The 14,765-nt window shown below is 41.5% G+C and overlaps 1 protein-coding gene across 9 annotated transcripts in view; it reads right to left on the bottom strand.

The window, feature by feature from the left end:
• plce1 (phospholipase C, epsilon 1) overlaps positions 1–14,765 on the bottom strand; it is a 388,600-nt gene that overhangs the window by 121,122 nt on the left and 252,713 nt on the right. For all 9 annotated transcript variants that reach the window (XM_087999009.1, XM_087999015.1, XM_087999013.1 and 6 more), the window contains one exon: positions 7,499–7,815. In XM_087999009.1, coding sequence (XP_087855135.1) covers positions 7,499–7,815 — 317 coding nt within the window. The remainder of the gene's footprint in view (positions 1–7,498; positions 7,816–14,765) is intronic.

The following is a 14,765-nucleotide window of genomic DNA, read 5'->3' as shown; positions in this document are numbered from 1 at the left end:
GGGGCTGTTTTCCCTGGAGTGTCAGAGGCTGAGGGGTGATCTTATAGAGGTTTATAAAATCATGAGGGGCATGGATAGGATAAATGAGGAGGGGGGGGGGAGAGGGGGGAGTCCAGAACTAGAGGGCATAGGTTTAGGGTGGGAGGGGAAAGATATAAAAGAGACCTAAGGGGCAACTTTTTCATGCAGAGTGTGGTACGTGTATGGAATGAGCTGCCAGAGGACGTGGTGGAGGCTGGTACAATTGCAACATTTAAAAGGCATCTGGATGGTATATGAATAGGAAGGGTTTGGAGGGATATGGGCCGGGTGCTGGCAGGTGGGACTAGATTGGGTTGGGACATCTGGTCGGCATGGACAAGTTGAACCAAAGGGTCTGTTTCCGTGTTATAGATCTCTGTGATTCTATGAGTAGAAACAAGTCATTGTCTGTCCTAAAAATGCTGTGTAAGGAGCATACCTGAATAAACAAAATGTAATGCTTTAATGGCATTTCTAACTAGAATGTGAAATTAGTCGGGAGCAGGTTCTAATCATAACAAATAACATTACTAAATATTGGTCCTGAGAGCTACACAGCCTGCCCTGAATTAGGAAGAGACAAACATTTTTAGAACCTCTGCTCCAGTTTGCATACTAATCTGAAAACCAATTGAAAATTCCCCTGGATAAAACAGTTAAATGTCTCAAAACATCTACAAAACACTGCCAATCTCCACTGTGAAGTTATACCATTGATCAAGGTCTGTGTTTTTTTAGACATTGAAGGGGAGCTGAGAAGCAGAAGTGATGCAGCCCCATCCTCACCCTGTTGGGTAACGTGCTTGCCGCTGTTTTGACTGTGGTAGCTTGTTTGGCATTTCCGCTGCCGAGAGGCAGGGGAGCTCTGTACAATATGTGAATCAGGTTGTCTGTGTTCACTGGGCTCAGGAAAGCCAGCAGCAAAATGGGACTGGGTAGACCCGATTTCTCGTTATAGCAATGCTTGTGGGTCAACTTTCTGTCATAATCAGCTGACAACCTGTCACCTCCAAACTCTGTATTAAAATCTCTCACCTTTCCTGACCCTCTTGCTTTCCTGTCAATGCCCCCATTAATAATCATTCCCTGTGTCCTTTCCTTCCCAATTCCCACTTTGAACATCTCCTTTTCTACCCTCTGATTTCTTCACATTCTTTCTTCTGCTCAATTGCCAGACCATCACTGCTACTCTCTAACACTACACTCTTCTGCTCTGTGACCGATCCCAAATTCCCCCCTGAGCCAGATCAACTGACAGACTAAAAGCCACAAATCTACAATCTATCTTGATTGCTCACTGGCACCTATTCACAAGGGAGTCCAGCTGTAGTGCCTAATGTTGGTTTCCCCATGTGGTAGTTGACAAACCTCTCAACATCACCAGTTGCCAAGTCAAGATAATGGTAACGCAATCCTGTTGTTAAATTTAATTGACAGGGTGTCTACATTCCTGCTATTTCCAGGCAACTTCCTACCCCACAGACCTGGATCCTCCTTGTTAATTTTGGGGACATCTTTTCTGAAATACAATTACAACATTGCATGGAAACATTAAAACGTGCATAAAGAAAGCTAGGGGTGGCTAAAACAGAGTAGGTGCCAGTTGAATTCAGTTAGTTGGCTGTCAATTTCCTGTCAGAATCCATCCTAAGGAACATATGGGTAAGACCATTCATCCCCTCAAGCCTGTTCCACCATTCAATCAGATCATGGCTTAGCTGTGGCCTAACTCCATATACCTGCCTTTGGCTCACATCCTTTGATACCTTTGCTTAAAAAGATTTATCTAGCTCAGATTTAAAATTAACAATAGATCCTGCATTCACTGCTCTACCACCCTGTGGGTGTAAAAGTGCTTCCTAACATCTCTTCCACCTCTGAGCAGAGAGCTGAGGCAACTAAGTGAAGGCAGTGGGCCTTTCCTTAAAATATACAAATCAAAAACAAATTAATCATCAGGCCACAAACAATGTTTTAATTTTGATCTGAACAGGAATGTTTTTTAAAAAAAATCTTCTGGGGTTGGCAACATTAAGATTTCCTCTGAAACGACACTCTAGCCTTCCCTACAGTGGGACGTCGTCTGAAAACCTTCAACATCACACAGTCAGAACTATAGCTGATGGTTGAGGGTGACCTGAATTCATCCAGACTGGCACCTTCTTCTATCCTCCTCATTTGAGGTAGTGTGTAATCCAATGACATGTTAACTGCAGCCAAGGGGGAGCACTGGCAGTTAATCTAGGCTCAATCTTAACATCAGCAAAACTACATTGCTGTGACAGGTCTGAAGACAATGTTAAAAACCCTTTCTGCCTAATGCTGCAGTGAAATGAATGTGTTAAATGTGTCATTGGTAGTTGCTGATACATTTCTGTCTCCTTATAATATGTTTATATGAAAGAAATCTTGCATTCAGCTCACTGGGAGTTTGGTGCGGACAGCCAGTACTTTGCCTTGATTGAAAGGCTCTGCTCAACCATGAGAGAGTCAACCTGTTCCACCTCTCCCCTTGAGTGCTGTTTAATGGTTGAGATTCATAAAAAGCTGACAAGACCTGAAAACTGGCCATGAAGACATGCTGGTAAGCGGAGGGAACAGTTATATACATTTACTTCCAGCCTGTAATTATCTAGGATAACAGTGGAGACTAAACAGATGTTAACTGTGAATTTCTTCAGAGAACAGAAAGTACCCTTTGACAGCTTCTTGGTGGTGCTGATTAATTTCATTTGTTTAAAGGGTTCTGACTCCATTTTAACAACGGGAGAAAGGTGAACAGTGTATTGCATTTTGAGTTTTAAGCTGCCCATGTGATGAAATCAAATTCAGGATATCGAGTTGTGCAAATGTGTTAAGGGAGCTATTAAAAACTAATTTCACATACTGGCTGTGCGGTAAAGGATTGAAGATAGGGGAGGGAGATGTGAACAAACCTAGAGTGCCTTCACAATGATAACAGTGATGGGAGGCTAGACAAAGAGTTTGTGATACAATCACCCTGTATTGACCCCTGATGGAGCAAGATGACATCATATCATATCGATATATATTACCAATTTTGTCACACTATAATAAAAGTTAAATCTTATAAAACTTAGAAGAAAAAAACATGAAAACCATGGGCACATAACAATGTGACTAGTCCTGCCATTCAGATAAATTAACCTTAATTATTTTTGGACATTACTTACTGATGAAATCATAGAGTTTGGGTCACAGTGACCCCTAAATGAGTGCGGTCATTCAGGGTTTATAACAAGAGTGACCTAATGTCACATAACAGGAAATTTTAATCCTTCCAGAAAAACAGAGGATTTTGCTTTTCAAACTTTGTCAAAGGGCCAAACATTCTCATGCATTACGTTGCGGGCATCAAAGAATGACCTGATCACAGTCTAACTTTGGGCCAGATTTCAACCAATAAAATAAACCTGCTTAATAAAAGAAAAGCGCTACCACCTATCAGAAGGACAGTGATGGATGAAAACAAAAAAGTAACAGGTCTAGGTCAAAGGTTCCTTTTATACACCATTCAATTTTCCACGTCATTGTCTTCAATAAAGAGACTTTCCGATGAAGTCTCAGACAGGCATCAGACCAGAACTCATTCTCACCTATTCCTGGCAGGAGGGTAGATTTAAGTTCAAACCAGGGCTCCTGTTTTTATTATGATAAGGTACTAATAAGTTAAGAGTTAAGAGAGAATACACCGTGGGTGGCACGGTGGCACAGTGGTTAGCACTGCTGCCTCACAGCGCCAGAGAGCTGGGTTCAATTCCAGCCTCGGGCGACTGACTGTGTGGAGTTTGCACATTCTCCCAGTGTCTGCGTGGGTTTCCTCCGGGTGCTCCGATTTCCTCCCACAGTCCAAAAATGTGCAGGTTAGGTGAATTGGCCACGCTAAATTGCCCATAGTGTTAGATGTAGGGGAATGGGTATGGGTGGGTGCGCTTCGGCGGGTCAGTATGGACTTGTTGGGCCGAAGAGCCTGTTTCCACACTGTAAGTAATCTAAAAAGTTGAAGCAGAATTTGACATGAAAGTATTCATGAAATTGTATTTGGGTGTCATATTACAGCAATAAAGCTATGCCTGATATTTAATTGAATCATAGAGATGGAGAGAAGTACAGCACGGAAACAGACCTTTTAATCCAACTCGCCCATGCTGACCAGATATGTTTAAAGAATCATAGAATCCTACTGTGTGGAAATACATTATTTGGCCCAACAAGTCCACACTGATCATCTGAAGAGTATCCAGACCCATTCCTCTACCCTATTACTTTATCTTTCCCCTGACTAATGCACCTAACCTACACTGCCGTGAAGACTACTGGCAATCTGCCATGGCTAACTCACCTAACCTGCATATCTTTGAACTGTGGGAGGAAACCGGAGCACCCAGAGGAAACCCACACAGAATACTTGCAAACTCCACACCGACAGTCGCCAGAGACTGGAATCAAACACAGGTTCCTGGTGCTGTGAGGCAGCAGTGCTAACCAGTGAGCCACTGTGCTGCCCCAGGTAAACGTAGTCCCATTTGGTTCATATCCCTCTAAAACCTTCTTATTCATATATCCATCTAGATACCTTTTAAATGTTGTAATTGTGCCCACCTCCACCATTTCCTCTAGCAGCGCATTCCATATATACACTACCCTCTGCATGAAAAAGTTTCCCCTTCGGTCTCTTTTAAATCCTTTTCCTCTCACCCTAAACCTATGCCCTGTAGCCTTGTCTATTTACCCGATCCATGTCCCTCATGATTTTATAAACTTCTTTAAGGTCACACCTCAGTCTCTGACATTTCAGGGAAAATAGCCCCAGCCTTTTCATCCTTTCCCTATAGTTCAAACTGTCCAACCCTAAATCTTTTCTGAACCCTTTCAAGTTTAACAATAGCCTGCCTATAGCAGGGAGACCAGAATTGCACGCAGAATTCCAAAGTGGCCCAAGCAGTGTCCTGTACTGCTGCAACATGACCTCCCACCTCCTATAATCAATTTAAGTAGCTTTTTCTCTGATAAGATTCATCTTTTGCTGTCATAGAAAACTATATTGCAAAACATACAAAACTGATGGGAGTCAAAGGATTTTTGAAGTTTCACTGTAAGTTAAAACAAATTATGTGACCAATTTGACCATTTCAGTTTCTCAGGATATTGTCAACCATTTTATACATACCTCACCACTTCAAACAAAACCAAAAATAAGATATGTGCATTTTGACTCAAAAGTATGCAACTTGTTGTTGTTAACATTATCCAAAAGCTAAAATTATGCTATAGACCGCAAACAAAACCAAACATGCTGCACAATTGTTACTATTAGGGTACAACATAAAAGAAATTCTGGGAGAAAATACTCAATTTTCCTTCCAACGACTACAGATCATTAGAACTAGTAATTAGAAATATTACAGGGTGTAGTAAACCAAAAGCAGTTTATTTACCAATTTGCCTCATGTGAATTCCTGTCTGTTGTTATTTTCAACCTCAATACCACCAATTAAACACAAAATATCGAGAAGAGCTCATCCACCAATGGTACTTTCATGAGACATTAAAGCAAGCCACACAGTCAGTAGCATGACTACCAACGTACCTTAGATTTTCCTATCGGATAGTGCCCCAAAATGTTAGTGACTGAGTACAGAAAAAAATAAAGCAACACTAAAGAAAAGAGCCAATTCTAGAAACAATACAGTCAAACTATACTTTAAAAAATACCCCATGACCCAAATTGCAGAAATGACAACCACCCAGAATGTGAAAGGTAAACTGGAAAAATAAATGGCATCAAGGAAAATTTTAGGGAAATCAAATGAAAAATTGAAATAATCAAAGCACCTTGGCTTTCCCATTAGCTTCTCTTTATGCCTTTCCTTCTAATTAAACCGTCCTTCTATATTTTTTCCCCTCCATTGTATTAGCTTATAAAAATAAATTGCTACCTATTTTTATTTTGAGACCTCAGTTGGGAAACAATTGCAATTGGAGTTGTGGACATTTGCTGTTCATCACTGTTGACTCAGGAAAGCAGTAAATGAAGTATGACAGTACATAGTGTTTCACACAGTGGAGTACAGCTGGAAGATGCCAATGCATACCTTAATAAAACATTATTGTCATGCCATTCTCTCAATCCCCTGGGTACATCATTTCCAAACAAACATCATCAGTAACCAAGTACAGTAACATGAATACAATGAAAAGACCCATGTCCTCAGGAGTAGTGCAAAATGCACAATAGCAAATCACGCAAGCACATTTTACCTCTCAAACATTTTTTCTTTTCTAATGAAGGCCAATTTGACACATGAACATTTTAAACTTGTGCTATGTTACTCTTTACTACTCTATTTGTCCACATCTGCAGGTCTTACTGTGAATGCCTTTATGCCTTCCCTTTATGGCCAAGGAATGCATGACACCTGCACATGACAGCCATCTGATGAGGAACACTGAGGGGCGCCAGTAAAATGATTAGGTGAAAGGCTGAGAATTTGTAAACTAATCAAGGACAATAACCGAGAACACTCAGCCATCCTTATGCATCTCGGCATTTATGGACTGTACATGTTTCACATATGCAAACAATGTTAGTTTCTTTAATTCCTCATTTTTAAGTGTTTTGAGATAAAATAGGTATCACAAAATATGCCATGACTTGGAATTTCCTTACAGTTTAATTACCATTATTTTGCTGGGGGCACAGTACAAATCCTATTTACCAGGGTCAACATAAGCTCCAACACTGGGTGGCTGAGCCTCACAGAGCCAGGTTCAATTCCAGCCTCAGGCAACCATCTGTGTGGAGTTTGTACATCCTCCCATGCCTGTGTGGGTTTCCTCCAGGTGCTCCGGTTTCCTCCCACAATCCAAAGATGTGCAGTTTAGCTGGATTGGCCATGCTGAATTGCCCACAATGTCCAGGGATGTGCTGGCTAAGTAGATCAGCCTTGGGAAATACAGGGTAACAGGGATGTGGTATTGGGGATGGGTCTGGGTGAGATGCTCTTCAGAGAGTCGGTGTGGACTCGATGGGCTGAATAGTCTGCTTCAAAACCGTGGGGATTCTATTCTATGATTCTATAAACAAACTCATGACAATGGAGATAGAATGATATCAGCTCTAAAGATACTCTAGGTTCATGACTTCAACTGCTCAAACTTTCAACAGCATCAAAGTTTCTTTGTTAGCATCTTCCAAACCCCATTACTATCTAGAAGGACAAGGACAGCAGATATATGGGAATACACCACCTTCAAGTTCTCCTCCACAGCACATGGACTGAAGCGGGTCAAGAAGGCAGCTCAACACCACCTTTTCAAGAGCAACTGGGAATGGGCAATAAACACTGGCCAGCCAATGATACCCACATCCCACATGTGAATTAGAAAGCCACCAGCTTCAGCCAGTTAAATAAAATGAAATCCATGTTGAGGTAAAAGCTAAGCATCAACTTACCTCATTAAATCTTGACACAAGATCTTCAATTGCATTGTGATTCCCATTTGCATCGCTGAGAGTGGGTGCTGACGTGGAGGTCTTGAGTGGGGATGACCTATTAGAACAACTTGGATTCGCTAAATCCCTGGTCAGAAAGCAGAGGTAGTCAAGTGGTAAGACCTTGCGATAGAGTTCCTGCTCTTGCTCGGTCAGAATACTGGCAATCTCTTCAGGGAATTGAATCAGGTGACGAAGGTCTGCCAGTTCCTTGCTGATGCCAGCCACATTGGATGGCAGAGTGCTCGTGCCAGCCATTGTTATACAGAGTTGGCGCTCTAGAAAACAAAGACAGTTTACCATGAGCTCATCATCTCATTAAAATATACAGAATACAAAGTGCCTGCATTTTAGTGAGACACTTTTCAATCTCAAACATAAATGCTGAATATCAGCAAAATTCAAATGAGAATAGTTTACAACCTTTCATATCATTATTAGATTAGATTAGATTACTTATAGTGTGGAAACAGGCCCTTCGGCCCAACAAGTCCACACTGCCCCGCCGAAGCGCAACCCACCCATACTCCTACATCTACCCCTTACCTAACACTACGGGCAATTTAGCATAGCCAATTCACCTGACCTGCACATCTTTGGACTGTGGGAGGAAACCGGAGCACCCGGAGGAAACCCACGCAGACAGGGGGAGAATGTGCAAACTCCACACAGTCAGTCGCCTGAGGCGGGAAATGAACCCGGGTCTCTGGCGCTGTGAGGCAGCAGTGCTAACCACTGTGCCACCGTGCCGCCCACAATTAGATTAGATTACTTACAGTTCGATTATATCGAACAGTGTATTTTAAAACAGAATGTAATATGAAAACACTTCCAAACACGCAGACTGTACAGTTGATACAATTTAACTACTCTCATCCCATGTGCAAAGATCCATCAAACCTTCAAGTTACTTCAAAACAATCCAAATATGGCAATATTTGTAAAGCACCACCTTATGAATTTAATGTAAAGAATCTGAAATGAAAATATTCTTGCAGGGGTACGATAGCAGAGTTGTTATGTTACCATAGACATGGACAATTAATCTGGGAAAGAGTTAAATTTCACCATAGTAGCTGAAGAATTTGATTTCAGTTTACTAAATTAGATCCTAATGTTAGGATCAGTAATTTGGCAGTGAAGGTGATTGCCTTGAAAACCCATTAGGTTCATTAATATCCTTTAGGGTACTGTATTTACCATTCTTACCCAGGTCTGGCCCATGTGCAACTCCAGACCTAGATGTGGTTGACTATATTTTCCCTTGGAATGGCCTGCAAACCTCCTTCAGTTGTATTGAAGTAAGTTGCTCAACTCTACCTTAAAGGACAATTAGGGCAATGAATGCAGGCCTTCTTCCTACATCTTATGAATCAAGTCAAAAACAATTGTGAACACATTTGTATGATTTAATCCTTTTGTGATCCCACTAATCATCAGGGCAAAAAGACACTCCATATTATTTCAAAGTCAAAGTCAGTCACTGAAATAATCTGTTCTGAGATGCCAGGTTCTGTTTTGTATAATTTGCAGTTATTTTGAGAATATCAAATGGCAGTATGATTGTAAGTTCATTTGATTGGATTTGATATGTTCGCGGTTCTGAAAAATGTCTTCGTTAACTCAGATTGTTCATGTGGTTTGGCATCTGACAGAGATTAATGTCAATCATGGCTTCATCACTGTAAAGTGGTAAAACTTTTGAGTTCGGTTAATCAATTCAACGAAACACTATGGTATGGAAACCTCCATAGAATTATCATGATTTAGAGCACTGGAGGAGTCCATTCAGCCCAAATGATGTTTGTACTAGCTCTTTGTTAATGCAATCCAAAAGGAATTCTACTCCTCTTCAGTTTCACATCAAAGTCATCTGCTTCTAAATGACTAATCTCTACATGACATGCTCTAACAACTCTGTGAACATAAGTTTTCTCCTATCATAGTGGCAAATCTAAACTGATGTTCTCTCATCATTAACTCCTGCTGCATTCACTATAAATTGAAAGCTCTATTCTGGAAGGTAGGCGTCTTTGTTCTGTACAGTCTGCAGTGCTAATTACTGTTCAAAGCAGTGAGGCGACACTCTCAGTCAGCTGGCCTGTCATCCATACCAACTGTTAGAAAGGTCAGGTCAATTGCAGACAGCTCATTTGTGACAGCACTCAGAAGAAGCAAACATGTTCCCTGTTGTGGTAGCATTTACTGTTACAGTGAACATCGAAATGGAAAGCTATAGTCATGAGCAAGGATAATATAGATAGGACAGAAAGCGTAGACTAGACATAAAAATGAAAATAATTAGGCAGCAATATGTTGTTCACTGATGAAAGCCAATTTGATGAGAAAAACACTTACTTTAGGAATTAAAGTACTCTAAGTGCAATCAGGGTAATACATGTGTATGGAGTACTAAGTAAAATATCAGACAAACAGTATTTGAATACCACACTCAGTTTCTAATTTATATAAATTGGATGGAACTCAATTCAATGCAGAGTGGTCAAGTTCACAGAAAATAAAAACATGGAATGGTTGGTGGGGTGGGGGAGGGGTGGTGAAGTAGTGGTAGTGGGTGAGGGAAACACTTAGGCATAAATACAGCTTTAATCAAGAAGCAGCCGTAAATCTTTTATCTGCTGTCAGTTGATATCTGCAAATGGTGGGGGCTAATGATACATGAAGTTAATACAAACATTGGATTAAAAATGAGCAATCTCCTCAGACAAACGTTTAACAAGGAAATTGGAATCCAGGAGTGTTAATGGATTCAGAACTTAACAGCTCTCGGGTTTTTTCCCTTTAAATTGAATAAGTAAATTTCAGGCTGACAAGAATGAAGCTGCATCAATTACAGTCAGGTCAGCTATTCAACCCTACTACAGTAACAAGAGGAGATGACTGTAACTCTGGTCAATATAGAATGCCTCACAGCAGTCGAGTGACCCTGGTCACTTCCAAAAATAGCAATTGACTCGATGGGGATGAAGGTACGCCTGGAAGATAGGACTGAGACCCTCAACCAAGGTAATGTCACCAAGAGGAGAATGCTCTCACGTGAGTTTGACCTGTTTGATTAGATTCCCTACAGTGCGGAAACAGACCCTTCTGCTCAACCAATCCACACCAACCCTCCGAAGAGTAACCCACCCAGACCCATTTCCCTCTAACTAATGCACTTAACACTATGGGCAATTTCGCATTACCAATTCAGCTGACCTGCACATCTTTGGACTGTGGGAGGAAACCAGAGTGCCCAGAGGAAACCCACACAGACACGGGGAGAATGTGTAAACTCCACACAGACAGTTGCCCGAGCTGGAATTGAACCTGGGTCCCTTGTGCTGTGAGCCACCGTGCCACCTTCATCCCCAATGAGTCAGCAGCCTGAAAGCAATGCTGCAGTGAGGATAGCTGACTGATGGTAATGATGGTACATTTAGTCATCTCATGCAATGCAGCCATCAATAAAGTAAATATGAAACCTAAATACATGATTAAATCAATAGGTGATTGTCAAAGGACCTAACTGAAGCTGTATAGACCAAGAGCCTAATTTTTGGTACACCAGCATCTCCTTTGCAACACAGAATGCCAGAAACTGTTGCAGACTGAAGTCCAGCTCGTAAATCCAACCGCTCATATTTTCGGGGGCTAGGATTTGAGGCTGGTTCTTACTTCATACATACATAATACCCAGTGGCAGCTGCCTCCACTCCACTTGCGGGTTTTCAAGTCACAGTGGAGATGAGACCAGGTGTGTTCTCAGTGCACCTTTTCAGGCTAGCCAGGGTTTCTCTTTGGAGAAATGAGGCTCTGTGTAGATATAGTCCTGGGCCAGCATGAAGCTATTGGTCAGGATCCTTTGGGGTAGGGAAGGCAGGTACCAAATAGTGTGGAGGTGGAGTCAGGAATCCTTGGTGGGGGTCAGATGTCCTTTGGAACTATGATCTGTGGAGAAAACTGTGCAAAAGGTTCATACACCCATATGAAACAGTTCAACCACTCAAGACCTGTCAAAAGCCATCTAGAAGTATCACTGCATTAATGATTGTCAACGAGTCAAAATATGGTTTTATAAATGTGTGTTTTGCATAGTATATGCTAATACCGAACATTAAGCAATAGAACCATATTTTTGCTGTGTGCATGAGCACTTGTGGATACTTGATGAAATGGCACAGTCGGTCAAAGGGAAATGGGCAAAAGTAGGCACCAAGTTGCCAAGAGGGGCAATGGGGGATAGGCAGAGGTTATTAGGATGCTTTGGTTCTCATGAATGTGGCATGGGAAGTCATGGGGGTTAAACAGCAGTGAAGGGATGTGAGGGGAGGAATGTTCTAAAGTTTCTCCCCTTTAGAAGAGGTAAGGTATCTCTTTGCAGTAGGTAAGCCATCCTTAGGAATTTTGAAAGAGCATGCTCATGCTTAGAAGGTTCGTAACCCTTTGAGACTGCCAAATTGTCAAGGAACTGTCCAAAGGAAAAAAAAATGTGTGGAGTTTCTAAAGAACTGCTAGTTCAGTGCTTGTTCACACAAACCTTCGATAGGATGTGGCCGCATGACTGATTTCCTAGACTACCTTTGTAATAGGGTGCCTATTAAACATGCATTTTGATGGACAGTTCCACTGTTTATTGGATGAAAGTGTTTGTTGACATAAGGGATGGCATAGCTAAGGCTGAAGCACATAAATGAAATGTTTGTTTTTATATATTAAAGGACTTTCAATGCATAGACTCTTGTGACCAATGAGAGTTTTCTCCACCCCCACCCCCAAAGGACACGGTCAGCATGCTTCCAGAGGTTTGCTCATGGTGTATACTAGATAAGTTGGCAAAACGAGGGAAGGGCAAAGAGTGGTGAGTAGGGGCATGAGTTGGTATCAGACTATAAAGAGCCAAGAGAATGCTTCGAGACATAAGGGAGAATGAGGGACATTTGGGAATGGCTGGATTGTCATAGGATGGTATAGGGGCTATGAAGGGTAGTGGGGAATGGGTACAAGGGCACAGAGTTGCTTGGGTTTTAAAGGGTTATGGGGGAATAGTATAGGGGTATTGAGAGATCTGGGGAAAGGTATTGGGGTAGAAATTGGCATGGAAGCAAAGCATGTGGGGATGAGTGAACATGAGCAGGAGAGGAGCTTTATGCTTTATTCTGCCCAGCCCATCTTGGGAAGCAGAGCCTCTTTGGCTCTTTTTGACTTTCCCAGCCCAATTCCCCATCCATCCTGCCCTGAACATCAGGCGTGTAGGTGGCTGTTTTTAATGGTCGGATTCTTGGAGCCAGGACTTCTCCCACCTCTTCATACTCAAACTCTGGAATGAAAGCTGGGAACCATGTCTCAGATACAGTTTCCTATTTTGGTTATGAAGGCACAAAATAAACAATAAAGTTGAACATTTGGGAAGAAAAGAACCATGAAATAGACCTCCATCATTTGAGGACTGAGGGTGGATTGGAAAACTGGAGATCTTTCAATTGGAATGTAAATGGTATTTCTTATAGGGAATTGAGGGAGGGGGACAAGTTGGGAAACTGGGGAGTTAACGTAGACAATCAGTCTTATAAATGGCAGTTCAGGCTCGAAGGGCTGTCTAGTCTTCTTGATCTTATTTCTTATATTCTAGACTTGTGATTCAGAATAGCTAATGTAAAATCAGGACTGAAGCTCAAAGGAATCTCTTTCCAGAAGAAGAAATGGAATCTATTTGTGGAAACAAAAGCCAGTTGCACAGTGTGATACGTAAACACCAGGTATTTCTTATTGAACAGGTAATTTAGAATGAGCCATGCAGCTTCCTTATCATGTGAATCTTGAGCTGCTTACAACAGTATTTTAGCTTTACAAAGTGGATTATGACAGCAGAATGACTTGGGTTGAAAACAGTCCTGATGAAGGGTCCTGACCCAGAACGCTGACTTTCCTGCTCGTCCAATGCTGTCTGACCTGCTGGGCCATTCCACCTCCACATTTTATCGACTCTGACTTCCAGCATCTAAGTCCTTACTATCTCTAGAGCCATCACAACCCGTTGTAACATCTCTAGCCATGAACACAATCTGAACACAAGCGAATGAGATAGCTGTGTCGTGATGAGAAAAGTTTTGCAGCAGCAATAACTGCACATCTCCTGACTACCAAACTTAGTAGAATCATTTGAAACCTTGATGCAGATAATTTTATGTTACTCAGCTAAAAATATGAACTTGAATTGACTTTTATTCACCATAGTGTAAATGCTGAGAGAAATATTATACAATATATTGCAAGAGATGAAATACTGTGGCACTCATGTGTGTTTTTAAATGGCAACAATGAATTCTCATCAATTCCTAAGCACTGGTCAACACAAAGAGAGAATAGCATGGCATGAAACCCATATTTATCAATTGTATAAAACACACAAACACCCCAGTCCAACACCGGCATCTCCAAATCATAAAACACACTGATTTGTGCAATTCCAATATGCTATGACAGGGAAATGGCTCAATTGTACTAACATTGATGCCTGAACAATGAGATGCTAAATGCTCTTATCAAGATGAAACATGAATAGGTTAACATCTACAATAATAAAAATAGACGATGCAAATCTGTCATTAACACGGTTTGGCACAAACACGAAATAATGACTATCGCATTGCATTTGAGGTGAGGGACTGCCCTTGACATCAAGGCTGACATAATTGTCACATTTGACCACATGTGGGATCAAGGAGCTTGGGCAAAATTACTGTCGATGGGAGTCAGACAGAAAAACATCCGCTGGTTGGAGTCACATTTGACACATAGGAAGATAGTTGTGGTTATTGGAAGTCAGTCATTTCAGCTCCAGGACATCTCTGCAGCAGTTCCTCAGGGTAGTGTCCTAGACTCAATGATCTTCAGCTGCTTCATCAATGACCTGCCATCCATCATAAGATCAGAAGTGGGGATGTTCGTGATGAGTGCACAATGTTCAGAACCATTCGCGACTCCTCAGGTACTGAAGCTGATCATCTCCAAATGCAACAAGATCTGGACGTTATCCAGACTTGGGCTGAAAAATGGCAAGTAACATTTACCTAAGTGCCAATTAATGACCAATTCTATCAAGAGATTGTTGAATTATCACCATTTGATATTCAATGGTATTACCATCACTGAACCTCCTACTATCATCTTCCGGACTGTTACCAATGACCAGAAACTCATCTGGACTTGCCATATTAATACTGTA

This window comes from Chiloscyllium plagiosum, unplaced genomic scaffold (assembly GCF_037043375.1).
Source record: "Chiloscyllium plagiosum isolate Xiang-an unplaced genomic scaffold, Cpla_swu_hap1 HiC_scaffold_22, whole genome shotgun sequence".
NCBI lineage: Eukaryota > Metazoa > Chordata > Chondrichthyes > Orectolobiformes > Hemiscylliidae > Chiloscyllium > Chiloscyllium plagiosum.
Note: the sequence above shows the minus strand (reverse complement) of the source record. Positions and strands in the feature narration are given on the sequence as shown.